This window comes from Condylostylus longicornis, unplaced genomic scaffold, assembly GCF_029603195.1.
Source record: "Condylostylus longicornis isolate FDR11 unplaced genomic scaffold, ASM2960319v2 ptg000007l, whole genome shotgun sequence".
Lineage (NCBI taxonomy): Eukaryota > Metazoa > Arthropoda > Insecta > Diptera > Dolichopodidae > Condylostylus > Condylostylus longicornis.
This window is the reverse complement of record NW_026577976.1, coordinates 823298-843808: the sequence shown is the minus strand read 5'-3', so window position 1 is coordinate 843808 and position 20511 is coordinate 823298. Positions and strand designations below refer to the sequence as shown.

Below are 20511 nucleotides of genomic sequence, written 5' to 3'. Positions count from 1 at the left end.
ATAAAAAATTCTTTTTTATTTAAAAAGAAAATTTTTGGTCAAGTACAAAACATTTTTACAAAATAAACGCATCTAATATAAAAACTACTTTAATATTACTTGTATGTTTTTCTATTTTCACTTATTAATTTATTTCTTTATTTACTTAAAAAAAAAAAACAAATCTTTTAATGTAGTGTAATAATAAAATTATAAAATATTATAAAAGGAAAATTAGTCCTACTCGTACATATTTAATCAATTTCAAAATAATAAAATATTCATTCAAAATTATGTTTTTTTTTTCTAATATTTGTATATTTAAATATTAATTTTTAATGTGTAAAGTGTATAATATGTTGTGTCTTTGTTGTAAATTGAATAAATTAGATATTCTAAATGCTAGTGTTTTTAAATATTTCATGGTTTATTCAAAATTCTATCTTTATATTTAAAGAAAAATTTTCTTAAATAATAACTTTAGTTTAAAAATTCAAATTAAAAAAAAATAATTTAATTTTATCTATATAAATAATTAAAACTAGCAGAAGATTTAATAGTAAAAAATATAAACAACTTGCATTTTTTTTTTATTAAAAACCAAATAAAATTTTGTTTTAAAATAACTAGATTTTTAATAAATAATATACAGTTTTTTAAAATAGATAAAAAGAATATATAATATATTTAATGTAGTAAAAAGAATCTCTTAAATTTATCTTCTTTTTAATAATTAAAAAAATTGTATGTATATAGATCAAATAATAAATGCCAATTTCTTTAATTTTGTATTTTTGTTTTTTTTTTTTTGTTCATTTCAACCATTAAATTCAATTATTAATTTCCTTTTATTTAAAATAATTATTATTAATAAGAAATCTTAATAATGTTTTCTTAATTGGATATTTTCTGAATTCTGCTAGCAGTTTAAAATTTTTATTAGACTGTATTTAATACTGAATACCTTAAAAAACTAATTTATTTTTATATTTTATTTTATTTGAAAAAAAAATTAATTTATTAAAATTAAAAAAAAAAAATTTGTTTTCTTTTTAAATAAAAATTAAAATGTTTGTTTTTTTTTTTTTTTAATTTACGGTCTCAATTAAATAGCAAAAGAAAATATGGATCTAAACCATATTCAATTAAATTGAATTTTAGTCAACGTTACAATTAGTTTAGAAGTGTTTTTAGGAAAATAAATTCAAAAAAATATATATATATAATTGTATAGCCACATGAAAATTATAAAAATTCATCATTTATTCAAGTATGTTAATGTTAGTTTTCAATGTATTCTTATTTTAATTAAAAATTTAATAAAAATAAAAAAAATATTTTTATAATCTTTTATTAAATAGCTATTCTTATATTTTAAATTTGTTCACTAATAATTTTGAACGTGACTTTATATTCAAAATAAATAAAATTATATTAAAAATAAATAAAAAAAATTGTGATTAACTCATAAATACTCGTACAAAAACAAATTTATTACGAAACATTTAATAACATTTACTGTTGTTTTTTTTTATTTGCTCATTTAATTTCCGTAATATCAAGAAAATTAAAATTTAAAATGTTTAAAAAAATAATATTTTGTATTGTTTAATTTACAATGAAATAAAAATTTGAAACAATTAAAAAATATTGAATATGTAGATTATAAGAAACAAAAACGATTGTTTTATATTTAATTACAAAAAAAAATCTTTTAATAATAAAATAAAAGACCAAAAATAAAAGCAAAAAAAAAAAAAAACAAAAAAAAATATTTTTTTAATTTATAAAATTTCTTAACTTTTCTTTTAAAACTAACTTTTAAAAATTTCAACAAAAATTAATTCAAAAAAAAACAAAACACTTTATATTTAATTTGTTTTTAAAAATATTTAAAATATCTATAACAAAAATTACGCTTTTCTATTTTTATTTTATAATCTAAAAATAGAAATTAATAAACGTGAAAAAAAAACATTACTTTAGCGGAATTTAAGTGAACTGGGATTTAGTTACTTAATTTTCGTTTTTTTTTTTTTGTTTTTCCAAAATTTTATATTTTATTCGATTTCCTAATTTTTTACACAGTTCACGAAAACTTTGTTTAATAATTCAGTTTTTAAAATAGTGTGACCTGAAAATGACTTCAAGTAACGGAACGGAACGGAACATTTTATATCTAAAAATAAATAATCAATTCATATTTCAATATTGTTCAAATTAAAAAAAAAAAAAAAATTTAATTTATTTTAGAAATTTTATAAGCATGTTTTGTAATTTTATCTCTTTTCTTTTTATATTTTCAACTAAATTCTAATTTAATATTTAACTGTTATAAATTATTTAAAAAAAAGCGTTCGCCTCTAATATACATTTTTTTTCTTCTTTTCTATTTATAATTACTATAAAATAATTAAAACTCTACAACTATAATTTCTATAATTCTATATATTATATTATAACAAATTAACTTTAATTATTATTATTTTTTATATAATATACTATATAAGCCGTTCCCGCATGTTAGTTTTTATTGTTTTCAATTAAAAAATACTAATATAATATTTTCTTATTTCAAAATTTTAATTTTTTTTTTTTAAATTTAAATTTGATTTGTTTTTAATATGCGTGGAATAGCACAAGTCATTTTCAATTAAAAAAAAAAACTTAACACATTTATTAAAAAAAAAAATATACATTTGGAATATGTTGCATTTTTTATGTAAATATTCTCTAGTAAAATATGTACACGAGATTCTAAAATGTATACGAAATACATACTGTAAATCGAATGTATCGGTAAAAATGAAAATTTTCAAATTTCTAAATTCCTAATTAAATCAATTGAAATTATATTATTTAAATAATATTTAATCGATATAAACATGGAATTTTTGATTATTCGCAATCAACTTCTTTTCAAAAATTTTAATATAAATAGTCCAATAATAGATTCTTTTACAAGTGAGATATTTGAGATACTTTCTAAATAATTTAAATATTAAATTATTTAAAAATTTTGGTTTTTTTTTATTGAAAAATTTTCTGGAATTTATTTTCTAAGCAAATACATAAAAGTTTTATATATGAACTTCTTGGGAATAGTGTGATTGCAACATATTCTAAACCTGTAATATTTATTTTAAAACAATTAATTAATATTGCATTTATATATATATATGTTTATTTATTAATATATATATATGTATATAAAAACATAAATTCAATAATTTCAATTTTGATATTATTATTCAACCATTAACTATTTATAAAGCTTTCATTTTTAATTATTCAATTTTAAATTAAATATATAATAATAATAAAAACAAATCAATTAAATTAAATTAGATATATTACAATTATAAATTATTGTGAAACTAATTTTTAAAATATTGAGTATATAATATTAAAATTGAATAGTAATAAATCTTGAAATTATTGAAATCTACCACTAAAATGTTTGAGTTGAACAAAACTGTAAAATAATAAAAAAAAGAATGTAACAGGACACACACAACTACTATAAACATTTACCGCGAATTAAGAAAGAAAAAAAAATTAACTTTTTTTTTGACATTGTGTGTATAAAAAAAATTATTTTTCCAAATATTTAAAAAAAAAAAATTAACAGACGAACAATTATGTAAATTGATTTCATTTTTTTTTTTTAATGTTTAATAAACAAAAAAATGTTTATTTCGGTTTTTTAGCTAATTCCTAACCTGCGATTCACCAAATTGTCGCGATAAGGATCTCTAGGTTGACGTTTCATAATATCACTTTCTGGAGCTTCATAAGCTAATGATATGGCTGGTACCTTGTATAATTAATATTTTTAAAATTATTATATATTGTAATATATTTTATAGATAGATGTATACAGAATAAGAGAAAAGAAATTTAAATAATTTTTTGTTTTTAATGAAATAAAATATTAAATATTTATAAATACTAATAATAACTTTAAATACGCTAGTATAGCCAAAAGTATTCAAACTTTCACTGAAATTATTATATTTTTTTTTTTTATTTTTTTAAGATTTAAATTAATTATAGTATATTTAGTTAATTCGAATACAATTTCGAATTTATGAAAAAGAAAAGGAATTACAAGTAAAAGAAAAAAAAGGGTAGATATTTAATATTTGCAGGCAGAATTGAAAAAAAGTTTTGACGAATTCAAGTCCAAGTATAAAATACAACCCGTACCGTAAATTTTGTATGTTGCAATACAAAATGTTGAAAGCCATAAAAATGAATTATGTAAAACTAAGAAAATAATCTAATTGGAACTAATTTAACAAACAAGATTGTTCGATTCATAAAGTATCCTCAAAGTTAAGACCAAATTCGCAAATTTGATCTGAAGTTTCTTTTGAAATGACAATTAAATTTATCTCTTAAATAAAATAAAAAAAAAACTTGATTATTAATTTCTGTGAATGCCAAAATACTTTTGTCAACCTCACCAAGTAAAATGATCTAAATATAATTTCTATTTGAACCTTTTTTTATAATTTGTATGACAACTATTTCAATATTTTCTTTTATTTTTAGATTTTTTTAATTGTATTCTACGAAAAAGGGTAAGAGTATAAATTTTAATTAAGAATTAGAGCAAAATATAAACATGGGAGGTAATTTTAGTAAAGTAATTATATTTATAGAAAAGAACATTCAATTAAGAAATAGAAAATTCAATGTAGAAAAAATAAAAATTTATTTATTTAAAGTGAATAAAGTTATTTTGTATTTTAATTATGTATGTTATTTTAAATTGATATTTTTGTTTCTTGCTTTTCGACTATTAAAATAACATGGTCCGTTAACTATTACTCCAAAAGATATTGCAACTTAAAAAAAAATTAATTAATTATGTGCTTTAAACATCATTGACATCCTCTCAGTCTTCTTAAATCAATAATATCGCATATATTATTCGTGTATATCACAACTTATTTATACGTTTATATATATTTATCAATACGTTTGTTTTTTCAAATAGGAAAAATAATTATTGATAGTTTTTTAATTCTTAGCAATAATAATATTTTAGTTTCTTTTTTTTTTTTTTAAATATACATTTATGTATGTGCTATAAATATTTTATATAAATTACATTAATAAATTACATAAGTTTTTATTTTTATAATAAAATGCTAATATTATTTCAAACAAAATGTAAAGTATATTTGTTCATACTATACTATTATAGAAAAATTTTATAAAAAAGAGATTTTATGTAGTATATACTTTTTATTTAATTTTCAACTAAATAATATTTAAAGTAATAAAACATAGAAAATTTGAAAATAGAAAAAAATTATTTATTTATCTAGTAAGTGAAAATATATTTAAAAATAAATTCTAAAGAAGATAAAGAAAAAAAATAATTTGATGGAAAAAAAAAAATTAAAAATTAAAATTTAAAGAAAATATGTGATGGTAAATGAGACCTTAGATTAAATTTTTATATGTTGATTATAATAATATGTTATACGTATATTATGACGTTTTGAAATATATATCTATAAATTTTCTACAATTACAAAAGATGTGGGGTTGCAGGGTATGGAAGTAAGGAAATGAGCAAAATAGAATATTATATAATCTTATTATTTTAAGTAGTATATTTTATTTTTTATTATTTTTTTTTTTTTATTTTTTCATTATCGCAATAAGAATAAATTGTAAAAATGCCCATTTGATATATTAAAACGATAAATCAATGTTATTTCTATATAAGTATATAAGATTTATATATATATATATAAAAAAAAGGAAAGTTTTTGCAATCTCAGTCACTAGCAGATATAGAATATCAATAATAAATCGTTCCATTGTAAATTAGATAATAGTTTAAAAAACAAAAACAAATTCATATGATAAATAAAAATCTACAATTTATACTAAATATAAAATTTTTGTACGTGAACTTATAGAAATATTAAATAACTAAAAAAAAATATAAATTTTTTTAAATATTTAGTAAAATATTGATATTATATATGCATGTAAGTAAATTGTATTCATTTTATTAATTTAATTATATAAGATATAAGAAAATTATAAGATAATACAATAATATATTCACTACATTTTCACTTTTATTCCAAAAAAGAAAAAATTAAATAATTAGAAATTAATTGTCCCTATCTTTTTATAATTAATTCATAATTTTTCTTTGATATTAATCATTTGTAAATTTGTTTATATTTTATAAAATACATATTTGATTTTTAAACGATTTTTCCTTTTTTCAAAATAAAATTTATAGTTTACTTTTGAAATGATTTTCAAAAAAACTTAAATTTCTCGACTTACCTTATGCAAATATTTTTTGATCTATTTTCTTTTTTTAACAAAAAAAAAACTTTTCTTATACATTATTATAAAGAAAATATATAAAAAAAACTAAGTATGTATAAATTATAATAAGTATAATTATAATAATTGTATTAAAAAAAAAAACGTGTTAAAAATCAAGTTAAAAAATTTTTATATATAAAAAAGAATATTATTATTGAGTTAAACGAAATATTTGCTAGAGCATAAATTGTATAAAGTATTTTAGCTACTAATTATATGTATTTTAAGGAAAATTAAAAACTTAAGGTAAAGCAAAACAACAAAAATAAATTATTTTGTATTTAAATATTTTTTTTTTGGAAATCAATTCAATGCAATTACTTAATATATTAAGGGTATATATTAGAAAATAACTTATTTATTATTCCAATATGTTGAAAATAATTTGAAAAAAAAAACTAATAAATAAAAAAATATTATACGTAAAATTTTTTTTTTAAATTAATTTAGAAAAACAAAACGCATCTTATTTTTTTATCACACGATTTTTAAAATTAGCAAATAATACTTATATAAACTAAGAATTACTATCCTTTTACCATAGCAATCATGAAAATAAAGTAAAATTAAATAAAAATTTTTGAACTGTAAAATTTAAGTAAAACAAAATAATTTTAAAAATGATTGAACTTTATAAATATTAAATTTACATTTTTAATATTTTTCTGTAATTATTTATTTTTTCATATTAAATGGAAATTCTGAAAGATCGAGTTAATTCAAGATATTAAAAAAATTCTTGTTACTAACAATATTAGTGAGATTTTGTTTTTCAATTTAAAAAATTTTTAATAATTCACATGTATTTCATTAAATAATTTTAGATTTTTATAATAAAAGAAAAACAATTTTTATTTTACTAATTAAAATTCTTTTGCGTTATTCATTCAGTAAAAATATTGGCAGTACAAAATTTTAGAAATAAACTTCTAAATTGGATAAAGAAGTCATTTTTTGTTATTCTATTCCATTTTTCTTTAACAGAAATTATAAAAATCATCCATTTTCAGTAATTTTGTGATTTCTTATTTTTCTTTTTTTAAACAGTTCAAAAATTTTTACTTCTTTTAATCTAAAAATAAAAACAAAATTTGTATGTAATTTTAATAAATAAAATTATAATGAAAAATTAAACAATAAAACAAAAGCAAATAAATATGTAAAAAAGCTATTATGTTTACTTATTTATTTAAAAAAAAAAAAAAATAGGAAAAAATAAATTTTATATTATAGTAAATACGTCAAAAAAAAAAAAAAACCTTTCATTCCATATAGGATACGAGTACATTATATGACAACGTATATATATAAATATATAAATATATATCTGTATATTCATTACATATTATAACGTATTTATAAAGTATATATATAGATATATTTATGTAATATATAAAGAAGTTAAGAGTATATTATAACATGAGTATATATAATTATAATTAAAACACAACGATTCAAATATATAAATTTAAATTATTTATTTTAATATTTTTTTTTTTCTTTTATCAAATATCTATATGCATATTTTCAACCGAATCCTTTTTTTGATAGAATACTATTTTTTTTTTTTCTATATAGATTATAATTAAAAATATTAGATTAAATTATATTATACCACAGTTTACAACACGCGTCCAATATAACACCAGATAATTCAGATATAGCAGGACAAATAATGGTAGATAACAGTTTTTAATTAATTAAGAATAAAACAAAAAAATATTTAAATTAAAAATAAATAATAAGAAAAAAAAACAAAAAGGAAAACAATAATTATAAAAAAAAAATAACTATATATGTATATATATATTTATTTTGTCGTATTTATATAACATTTTGTACGAAAAGTTTTGAATACAAGGCAAAGATGCATAATACTGAATATATTATAAGGAAAAAGTTTTTATATTATTTCTTGTATTATAAGAAAAAAGGCATCAGCGGAAATACTTAAATGAAAATATATAAATATATTAGGTATAAAATACCAAAAAAAAAAACAAATTAATAATTTTATGTATACTTGTATAATAAATATCAAAAAAAAAAAAAAATTATTAATAAAAAACTTTAAAGAATTAAAAGTTTCACACACTTTTTTTTTTTTTTTTAAGTACATAAGAACAAAAATTATGAAAAAAATTGGAAAAAAAAGAAAGTATAAATTGAATAATAATTTAAAAAATATATTATGTATATAATAATTGAATTTATCGGGCAAAGTACAAGGAAAAATATTTATATATAATAAAAAATAATAATTAAAAATTGTACTCTCTAAAATTGTAAATATTGAATTTGTATTAGAAAAAAAAAATAAATATAAATATATATATTTAATAAATAATATATGTATATTTATTTATTGAAAAGAAAATGTATTAAAATATAAAAAAGATTTATTAAAAGGAACGAAAAAAAAAATATGTATATATATTATATATTTTATATATGTAAATATAATAAAAGGGAGCAAGAAATGTGTATTTTAAATATTTTTATATATAAAAAAAAAATTTTATTATATTTTATATGTTTTAAATGCTTATAAATAGTACTTTGCTTTTTCTTAAAATAAATCGATCGTTGATTTTTAGTAAGGTATACAAGGTGAATTTTAAAATGTAACATAGAATAAGTTCTTTTAATATTTTATTAATTAAATAATTTTTAAATTTCAGAAAACATAATCATTATCAAAGATTATATAAAATACCGAAATGGTATTATATGAAATCACTTTAAAAAAAAAATAAATAAATAAAATATACTTGAGTATGTTAAGTATATTCTATCATGCATTCGATATAATATAAACTGCAAATTTTCATGCATTTTATTTTAATATTTCGAATAAATCGTATAATAAGAGAAAAACAAAAACAAAGATTTTCAATTAAATGTACAATATTACATATTTTAAATAATATTTTGTACATAATCGATTCCATTTTAAGTCTTCAAAATGAAGCGCATTGGAAATTTTTAAGCGAATTGTAAATATTCTTTTTTACAATTTTGTATAACTAGAAATGCAGAAAATTATGATCGCTTAATAATTCTTTGAAAAAAAAAAATTGTAAAGAAAGTAATTTATATATATTTTTTTTTTGAAATTATTACATGAATCAAAAATATAAAAAAAAATTTAATATTTATTTAATTGGGTTTCATTCAATCCAAAAACAAAATTCAAAAATAAGATTGCTTTAACCATAATGCTGCTATTTTGTTTTTAATTTTAAAACAAATATTATTAATCGAATATTCATAATCTTATTTCTGTTACTAATATAATAATTATAATTTTTAAGGAATTTTTTCTTTAATTAAAATATGCAAAAGAAAAATAAATAAATAAACAAATAAATAATATTTTGCATTTGATATCTGGCAATAGAAGTGCATCTTCTAGCTTAAAAACGATTTTAATATGCTTTTATTATATATTTTTTTATTACTATTAAAAATATATATAGAAAATTAATTATTTGATTGCATTCAGAAAGATTTAATAATATAATTAAAAGAAATGTTAATTAAGAAAAACATAACTAATAAAAATTAAATAAAAAATTTACAAGAATTTTAAAATTCTACAAAAATATTGCATTCTCTTTGAAGCACTAAAATTTTATTCTTAATTTCTCGTAATTTTTTTTTTTACTTTGATAATGAAAAGTAAAAAAAAATTATAATTAATAATCAATTTCACCTTGTATACAACATTGAAATAGAGAAATATAAAAAATCTCAAAATATATAGGTAGCTTAATTGAAATAGAGAAAAACAAAATAAAACAAATACAAAAACAAATTAAAAAGGAAATAAAAAAAAAAAAACATAATTTGTCGATCATAGAAATTTCCCAAAGAAGTTAAAAATAAAAAAAAAAAAATCACTTTTCTTATATATTTTTTAATTTTGTTTTATATCTGCTTATTTTTTTTTTTTTTTTAAATATTTTGAATATACTTTTTATTATCAGAGTTTTTGAATTGATGGCGGTTTTTTAAACTTTACCTTTCGTTGACGAGTTTATCACAAAAAGGATTCCTTGGTTGACGTTTCATAATGTCTGATTCGGCTTCTTCATAGGCTAACGAGATAGCGGGTACCTATTTTATGTATAATACAATATACATATAATACAACAAAGAATTTAAAAACAAAATAAAGATACAAAAAAAAAAAAAAAAACAATAACACAAAAAAAAATGTGACTTAACCGAAGAAAAAAAAACAATTTTCTATATTTATATTATTCCTCCAATTAAGAAAATAAATATATATATATATATAAATTTAATATTAACAAAAAAAAATTTACAATTTAGAATATTAAACAGATTCTCCTAAAAACTTAATTTATTTGCACCCTCAAAGTTAAGGCAATTGGAAAATAAATTGGTCGTTTTTTGTTTTCTTAATTATTTCTATATCCTAACAGATTTACTTTGTTATTCGTTATAAATTATTTGTAATAAATATTCAATATTTTCATATATCGTAAACATAAATATATAAAATAATATATATATATATATATATAATATAATAAAATAAATATATATACATTTATTTTTGTACAACGTGAGTAAAATATTATTTTCGATTATAAAAAAAAAAGAAAACAAAACACATAATATTATTTATATTTTATGTGCTTAAATAAAATTTAACTAAACACTCAAGTATATTAAAATGTGTTCATTTATTTTATACAAACGAAAAAATACACTTTGATTATAATTTTAAAATCAAAATAATAATGTCGTAGATTCAATATTATTTGATTCATGTAAATATTTTTTTTAAACGAAACGCGTTTAAATTGTGTTTTTAACTTGAAAATAAAAATTTTTAAAATGGAACAAAAAAAGAAAAGATAAAATAAAATATTTCTTAAATATTTTCCATACTTTTATTTGTAGAACTTAATATGTATATCATAGTAGGAGTATAAGATTATTTAAAAAATTTCGGTATGAAATTATTGAAATTATTTAGCCTTTGACTTTTTATGAATAGAACAGATTTCCACTGTTGAAGAAGTCAAAGTAAAACAATCTTAAATGATTACTTTATAAATAAACTATAATTGCAAATAAGCTATACTATTCAAAAACTTAAGTTATACTGGCTTTATCATATACTACTATAGCCATATTATAAGAAATTATAATTAGAAAATTGTAGTTTTATTCTACATCAGTACCGTATGATCATAGCCATGTGTTATTTGCCAAATTGAACTTCAAATTTATTTTTCAAAAAAAAAAAAAAATATTTTAAATTTAATTAAAATAATTTAATATTTAAAATTTATTTTATCTTTACTTATACTCAGAAATTTGCTAATTTAATTAAATTTAAATAAATTTAAATAAAATCATTATAAGACGCGCAATAATTAAATAAATATTAAAAATTCGAGAAATTACCCTAAAAAATTTAAAATGTTTATTTAGTATGTTATATAAACATTTTATTTCTATATCGTATTATATATTATATATTAGTATGTATTTTATTATTATATAATATGTGATATATATACCTAATATATTTGTACATATTATACATAATAATTTTATTTAATATTTTTACATTATCCCAGTTTTTTTTTCAATAAAAAATTTTTTTAATTAAAAACTACACAACATTAAAATAAAAAATAATAATTATAATAATAATAACAATAATAATGATAATAATAATACTTAATAAAAAAAAAAAACGTTTTCTTTTACTTAATTGTAAAACACAAATTTTTTGTAGTAGAGAAATAAATTTCAGCGAATTTTCATCTATACATTTTATTTAAATTAAATATATACAGAAAAAATGCCAGTGAAAGAGATCAATTTGTCTTTTAAGTTTTTTTCTTTTATAGATTGTTTTCACTTCAATATAAAAAAAAATCGACGTTCAAAATTTCTCGCTGAACGTTAGCATAATTTAAAATTGCTTATTTTGTAACAATTTTAATACAATTTGTTTTTAGTTTATGAAAATGACACGAAATTATAAAAATAAAAAAAAAAAATTATTTTTTTTTAAATTATAAAAATAAATTATAATGTTATTATTAAAAAAAAAAAAAGAAAATTAATTGAAAAATACACATTACAAGAAAAATATAAATGTGAGAACATAAACAAATTTTTATCCCAAACTTGATTTAATATTTTATTTTTGTTTGTTGCTTATTCATATATTTATATTTTTGTTTTTTATTTATTTAATTTCTGATAGTAATAAATTTTTGCATTTTAATAATTTTTGATTATTTTTATTTAGTTTTTTGTAAGGTTTCTATTTTGTCGCTTGGTGTATATATACACGATACACATTACAATTTGAAATGAGTAAAGAAAAAACAACAAAATTAAAAAATTATGTATTTTTAAAATATGAATTGAATATATTCACATTGTGTATTTTATACAAAAAAAAATAATAAAGGAAAAAAAAATAATTACACAAAATAAAAATATGAATTTTTATTTTCATAATTAAAACAAAAATTATGTTTTTTTCGAATACGTTTTATAAAAACAAAAATGAGGGAAACAATAGGAACTCAATTAAAATTACGATAATTATAAAAAAAAAAAGCATAAATTCTAAACAAAAAGTCACCGAAACTTCTGTTATTTTATTTATTTATTGTAGTTTTGAAGACAATTAATTAAACTCTAAATTTATTAACTAGTCAGTTAGCGTAAGAATTTTAGCAAAGTAAAAATTGTTTAAAGCTTGAATATTTACATGAAAACATTTACATTTTCAAGGGTTTCTGCTTATAGAAAGAAAATTTTCAGCGAAAAACTTTAAACAATTAAATGTATATAACAATAAATTTATTATAATATAAAAGAAAATTCTTTTATATTTTTAATATTCCTCAAAATTCGTCTTCGTGGGCAATCTTATCTTCAAAAAATACTGTAATTTGAAGTTTAAAAACAATATGGTACTAGTTATTTTATATCCTTAAAATTCTAACATTAGAATATACATATATTCTTAAATATTTTAAAATTTAAATTTAATATGTGTATGCTTAATGTAACAGTGATCATTTATATTATATAGCTGAAGTGTTATTTTTTTCTTTGAGCATATTGACTTAAATTTATTTAATAATTATTAAAAATAATTCTTCACCAATATTGTTAATATTATTATTGTTATAAAAAAAAAACGAATCCGACTTAATTGAATATTATTTAATTAACTTAAGAAAATAGATGTTAGTTTACAAAATTGGCTTATCAGGATAAAATTGTTGAAATTTATCATGCCAATAAGTTAGTAATAAATTTTATATTATTTAATATAATATGAATGGTTTCTTATATTTTATTTATAAAATAATCGATGATCTTGATTATATAAATGAAATTTATTATTGAAAATTTATTATTATTGGCCATTCGCTTTTTGTTAAGAATTAAAAATAAAGCGCATATTAATTAATATTAATAATAATAAAAACTGAAAACCATAATAATGCGTTTAAATGCCCATATTAATTTTTGAAAAATCAAAAAAAAAAAAAAAATTATAATTCTTTGATTTTGTTTTAGTAATTTAAATTAATATTAAACCATAAAACTTCAATTGAAAAAAATTTTGCAAAAAAAATATGTATATAAACTTATAACAACTTTTATAAAAAAAAAAATATTAGTACAATTATTGCATATTATATAAAAATTATTTTGGGATGAACATTTTGTATTTTATTTTTGTTGCATATCAATCACATGGGATTATGGATTTGTGAATTAAAATTGGTTAAAAAACGAATGAAAAATCAAAATATTAATATCAAAATGAAAACGAATTAGAAAAAAAAAACAAGATTTCTTAAAAATGATTAAAAAATAAAAAGAAAAAATATAAGTTTTGCACCTTGAATTTACTAATTTATCGTTGAAAGGATCTCTAGGTGGACGTTTCATAATATCAGCTTCAGCAGCTTCATAAGCCAAAGAAATAGCTGGTACCTAAATTTTCATTTTTTTGTCAATTATTTTTTAAGTTACAAATATTTTTAATTAGCTTTTTTCTTATTGTATCTTGTCTTATATTTAAAATTATTGCTTTATTATTTAAATGTAAATAAAATAACTCTAAAATTATAAATAAATAGAAATATATGGTAAATAAATTCATATTTTACTTATTAGATTGTTGTTTCGTTTTTAAACTTTAGCACATTTTACGTTATGATGCATGGTATGTTTTATAAGAAAAAAAATTTCAATACACTTGAAGGATATTTATTATAACAAAAACAAAAAAAAAAAAGGATGTTGTTTTTAAAAGAAAACATAAGAGAAAAAAAATAAAGAAATTACAAAAATCCTTCAAAATTCTCTTAAATTCAAATTTATAAGTATACTGAAGAATCTTGAAGAAAATTACATTTCTAGCCCTTAATGTTATTATAAAACCTGTTTAGCAAAAAAAAGGATGTATGTATTTCTTTTTAGCTCTCATTTATAACTCGAAATTTGTGACACTACTGTCAGTATGATAGATATCTACGGCTTCAAAAATACAACCTATATTTTTCTTTTTTGATTTTTGTTCTTTTTTCACTTGTAATCTTTACCTTTCATTTACTAATCTATCATAAGCTGGATTTCTTGGTTGTCGTTTCATAATATCTGATTCAGCATATTCATAAGCAAGAGAAATAGCTGGTATCTTGAAAAAGTGTAATTATGAAATAAGAATTTTCATATCTAATTATTTCTAATTATTTTTCAAATATCCTACCATCTTAAAATATAATATTTAATATTAAACTTTTTTTTTTATTAATAATTTGTTTATATTGTTTAGCCATAGCAAAAAAATAAAATCCTATATTTTTACCTACCAAATTCATTTAATGATTAAGTAAATTAATATATTGTATTTAAAATAAATTTTTTTAACAAATTTAAAAAATTTTCTAAATTTATTTTTTTTGTTACAAATGATAAGTTTATAGCTCATTTTAATTAATCTTACCATGTCTGTTCCTAAATCGATACACAAAATTGTCACAGTTCCCAAAGGCAATGGAATATCACATAAAATGAAAGCCAAGAAAGGTGAAATTTCAGGAATGTTAGAAGTTAAGGTGTATGCAATTGATTTTTTCAAGTTATCAAAAATTAAACGTCCTTCTTCAACACCTGTGACAATTGAAGCAAAGTTATCATCAAGGAGAATCATGTCAGCAGCCTAAAGAACAAAGTTGTTACGAATTTTGAAAATACTTTTCAAAATACGAAAAGAATTAATTATATCATGATTACTAGACATTTACCTGTTTTGATACATCAGAGCCAGCGATACCCATAGCTACACCAATATCAGCTTTTTTCAAAGCAGGAGAATCATTTACACCATCACCAGTTACAGCGACAATTGCACCCATTCTTTGACAACCTTCAACAATAATCAATTTTTGTTGCGGTGATGTACGAGCAAATACAATTTCAGTATGATATCGTAAAATTTCATCTAATTGATCAGACGATACTTCACGCAATTCAGCACCATGTACGACAGCGGCTTTAGCTTCACGTGGGTTTACTTCAGATACTGGGATATTCAAACGTTGAGCAATGTCTTCAACTGTTTCATTACCTTCAGAAATAATACCGACAGATTTTGCAATGGCTTTAGCAGTAATTGGATGATCACCAGTAACCATAATAACTTTAATACCGGCTGAACGACATTTGGCAACGGCATCTGGTACAGCAGCCCTGGGAGGATCAATCATGGACATTAGACCAACAAAACGTAAATTATCGATGGGGAAGTTAACATCATCAGTATTAAATTTAAAACCAGTTGGATATTTGTCCGATGGCAACATGTAATCGCAGAAGCCCAAAACACGCTCTCCGAGTCCACCTAATTCTAAATATGCATTATTGAAAGCTTCCTTCATTTCTTCATCTAAGACTTTTTCTTTTCCATTAATGAATATTGTACCACAACGTTCCAAAATTCTTTCTGGGGCCCCCTTCATTACAAGCAAGTAACGTGGATCACTAGGATCTTCAGTTTCATGGATTGATACTTGATATTTATTCGTTGAGTTGAATGGAATTTCAGCTACTTTTCGGTTTCTCTTTCTGATTTCCATAACATTTCCTAATGCCAATTCCATACATTTAAGTAAAGCAGCTTCTGATGCATCACCACTAACTTCTTTTTTCAATATTGAAACACCTTCTTGACCACCTTTGAATTCAGCTCGATTACATAATGTCGCAATACGCGAGAGAGCTTTAAATCCTGGGCTAGTGCGATCATATTGAACGCCAGATTGATCCTCAGTTGTATCAGCTTCAATAATTTGGTTATCAAACCACATATGGGCTACAGTCATACGATTTTGTGTCAATGTACCAGTTTTATCTGAACAAATTGTCGATGTTGAACCAAGAGTTTCTACAGCTTCTAAATTTTTAACTAAACAATTTTTAGATGCCATACGTTTTGCCGTCAATGTTAAGCATACGGTAACAGTGGCCAAAAGACCTTCAGGTACGTTAGCAACAATAATACCAATTAAGAAAATAACAGCATCCAACCAATGGTAACCTAATATAAAGGCAATTACGAAGAATGTTACACCCAAAAATACAGCAACACCAGTGATTAAATGAATGAAATGATGAATTTCCTTGGCGATTGGTGTTTCACCAGTATCTAAACCAGATGCTAAACCAGCAATACGACCCATAACAGTGTGATCACCGCAGCTTATAACAACACCTTTCGCAGTACCTTCAACAGCATTCGTTGAGAAAAAGGCTAAATTCTTTGTTTCCAATGGATTTTCGTGAGTAAATTCAGGTCCTCTTGATTGTGGTTCAGATTCACCAGTCAGTGATGAGTTGTCTACCTAAAATTTTATTAATAAAACGTATTAGTCAAATATTAAAAAGTAAATCAAATATTAAAATTTATATTAATTCTTACTTTGAAATTTCTAGCTTCAATAATACGAATATCAGCCGGAATTCTGTCACCAAATTTAACTTCAACTACATCACCCAGCACTAAATCTTCTGCACGTAATGTTAGTTTTTCACCTTCACGAATCACAGTCGCAAATTGGGGCACCATATTTTTAAATGATTCCATGATTTTGGAACTTTTTGATTCCTAAAATAATAATATTTTTTATTAGAATCATTTTCTTTATAAAAAAAAACTGCTAAAGGATTAAAATAATAATTCCAAAAATGTGAAAGAGATTTTTATAGTGATGGGAACTAAAAATAATAAAAGCATATCTATGTATGTATATCATAATTTATATTTATTTACTAACAAAGTTAAAAGAAAATATTTTAAATAAATATTGAAATAAAAAAATATTGTGTGTTTACTTTAATGTTAAAATTGCTTTAAATATCAAAAATTCATATAATATCTTCAATATGAAGACTTTTATACATAAATTTGAAATTAACTACTTAATTGATAATTATTTTTAAAATTCTACGACTATTAATTGCATCAAAATTTTAAAAATTTAAAAAAAAATATTAAATTATAAATAACTAAAGTTAGTGACTTTTAAATTCAACAAAATTGAATTTTATAATGAAATATTTTCTACATTAATAGGAAAAATAATATTGACCTTTTACTATAAAAAACGAAAAACAAAAACTCATTGAATGTAAATTACAATATTTTTATATGTACATAAATTTATGACATCCTAAAAAATGAAAACATTAAAAATTCTATAATATTTTAATTAGAAATGAATTTTAGAAACAATTTTCTTGTTTTTTATCTATTAATGTTATATTAATGTTATAAAAAATAAAATTGATTTTTATATTTAAATATTTACCTGATAATATGAGAATACACCAGTAACTATAACTACAGCTGAAAGCACAATACCCAAATATAAATTATCATCGGATGGCTCTTCGCTTGTACTCGCTTGAATTGAATAGGCAATAAAACAAAGAACAGCGCCAATCCATAACAGGAGGGCAAAACCACCGAATAAATTTTTACAAAATTTAACCCATTCTGGGGTTTGTTTTGGTGGTGTTAATGCATTTGGTCCATCACGTTCTAAATTTTCTTTGGCCTTTGCATGACTTAGACCCTAAAAAGATTAAGAAAAGAAAAACAAATATTTAAATTTCAAAATAATATTTTAAATTTGATTCCGTAAATTTAGGCAATTAAGTTATACATACATATATTTTATAATAATATTCTTTAAGTTTAAAAAAAATGTAAAAATATAGTATTTCAACTCAAATAAATTAATTTGTGAATTATTTTCAGATTTGAATTTAAATACTAATTTTATTACTGCAGTTTCAAACTCAAAGATATGAAATAAATTAATTTAAAATAAAATATAATATCCTATATATTAAATATCTTACATTTTCTGGATGTGTTTGAAATCTTTGATAAAGTTCTTCTGGTGTAATTTTATGATAATCGATTTCTAATTCCTGTTTAAGATCATCCAAATTTTCCTTCCCCTTCCCTCCAATCTTTTTCGGTGGCATTTTGCGTTTTGACTATATTTTTTTTTTTTGTGAAAAAGAGAAAATAAATTAAAATTATTAAATTTTTGTAAAATATTTTTTAACTTTTTAATTTACTTTAGATTAGTTTATTTTATATGTATACTTAAAATATATATATTTATATACATACATATAATATTTATATATTTGTATATATACCCAGTTATTTGTTAATTTTGATATTGCATAAATCCCAAATTTATTATATAATAGCTATATTTTGTTTTTAAATCTGACACCCATTAATTCTTAATTTTCACCATTAAAATTATCACTATATTTTATTTTTTCTTCCAATGTTAATTAATTAAAATATTACATGATTATATTTATTTTATATATATTTTACTATCTTAAAAGTAAAATTATTATTTATTGTTATATATAAGTTTGTTAATACTTTATTTTTATTAATTATAATATATATATAATTTATGTAATAAATTCATTAGTTCTCTTAAATTAAAAATAAATTTTATTTTTTCTTATCTAAATTTTAAATAATTTGTTAATTATACTCGTAAATATTAAATTTATTTAATGTACCTTTTACTTAGTGTATATATTTAGTACTCCACCAGCACTTACCCTTATTCATTATGTAATTTTTATTAAATCACGAAAAAAAAATGATTTTCGCTTTTTAAAAAGAAGCAAAAACGAAACATAAACCACAATAATATCCAATAAATAATAAAAATGGTATGAAATATTGGCAAGAACAAGAAAAAGAAAAACAAATTTTATATTTATAATGTTATGTTTATGTATTGTGTGTGATACGAGTATTTCGTGTATTATGTGATTTTATTGATATATTTGTATGTAAATGAGAAAAAACCAAAACAAATATAACCTTTATTGAATGTTAAGTTTTTCATAAAAATTTTTTTGTTTGTACGGTACTTTAACGTAAGTAATTATGGAATTACGGTAAATAGTGAAGATAATTTTAAAAATCTCAATTAATAAAATTGTAATTTTATTAAATTGTTTAATTCATAATTAATCAAAAACTATTTCAATAATTTATTGAAATTTCTAAGTTTTGAAAATAATTTTGAATTTTTATAGTTTATTGTTTTCACAATAAATATTTTCGTTTCTCAACAATTTCTCGAGAATATTAACAAATTTATAATTTAATTTAAATTATTTTTATATTAAAATAAAAATTCAATTTTGTATAAAAAATTTTTAGTTTTTTATATTAAACTGTTGAAATTGAATTATGTATTTTTAAATTAAAATACTATAACGTATTTGTATAAATTTTATTTAGGGAAAAATAAAAGGATGTTGACTTAATAATGTTTTTCCAACAACAATTAGACTTAAATTACCCAATTATCTTTTAAATGTTAACTTTTGTTACTTAAAAAATTAGCAAAAAAAAAACAAAATTAATCCCAATCAATTAGTGTTAATTGTTAAATATTTACTAATACTTTAATTAGTAAAGAAAAAAAAAAAACAAAAAATATACTACTTTGAACAAAATCGTAACCAAAAATTTATTTATAAAATATTTTTTTTTTATTATAAATTTCAATGATGATT

The 20511-nt window shown here is 19.1% G+C and overlaps 1 protein-coding gene across 11 annotated transcripts in view; it reads right to left on the bottom strand.

The window, feature by feature from the left end:
• LOC129618494 (sodium/potassium-transporting ATPase subunit alpha) overlaps positions 1 to 20511 on the bottom strand; it is a 69862-nt gene that overhangs the window by 8158 nt on the left and 41193 nt on the right. For 8 of the 11 annotated variants that reach the window (XM_055533285.1, XM_055533289.1, XM_055533286.1 and 5 more), the window contains 6 exons: positions 18802 to 18942; positions 18246 to 18512; positions 17357 to 17542; positions 15684 to 17279; positions 15383 to 15598; positions 10373 to 10467 (listed from right to left, as the gene is read on the bottom strand). In XM_055533285.1, the coding sequence (XP_055389260.1) occupies positions 10373 to 10467; positions 15383 to 15598; positions 15684 to 17279; positions 17357 to 17542; positions 18246 to 18512; positions 18802 to 18930 (2489 nt within the window). In that variant the 5' untranslated portion in view covers positions 18931 to 18942. Of the gene's footprint in view, positions 1 to 3701; positions 3797 to 10372; positions 10468 to 14272; positions 14368 to 14978; positions 15074 to 15382; positions 15599 to 15683; positions 17280 to 17356; positions 17543 to 18245; positions 18513 to 18801; positions 18943 to 20511 lie in introns of all 11 variants that reach the window. The other 3 variants (XM_055533283.1, XM_055533282.1, XM_055533284.1) reach the window with 3 other exon arrangements.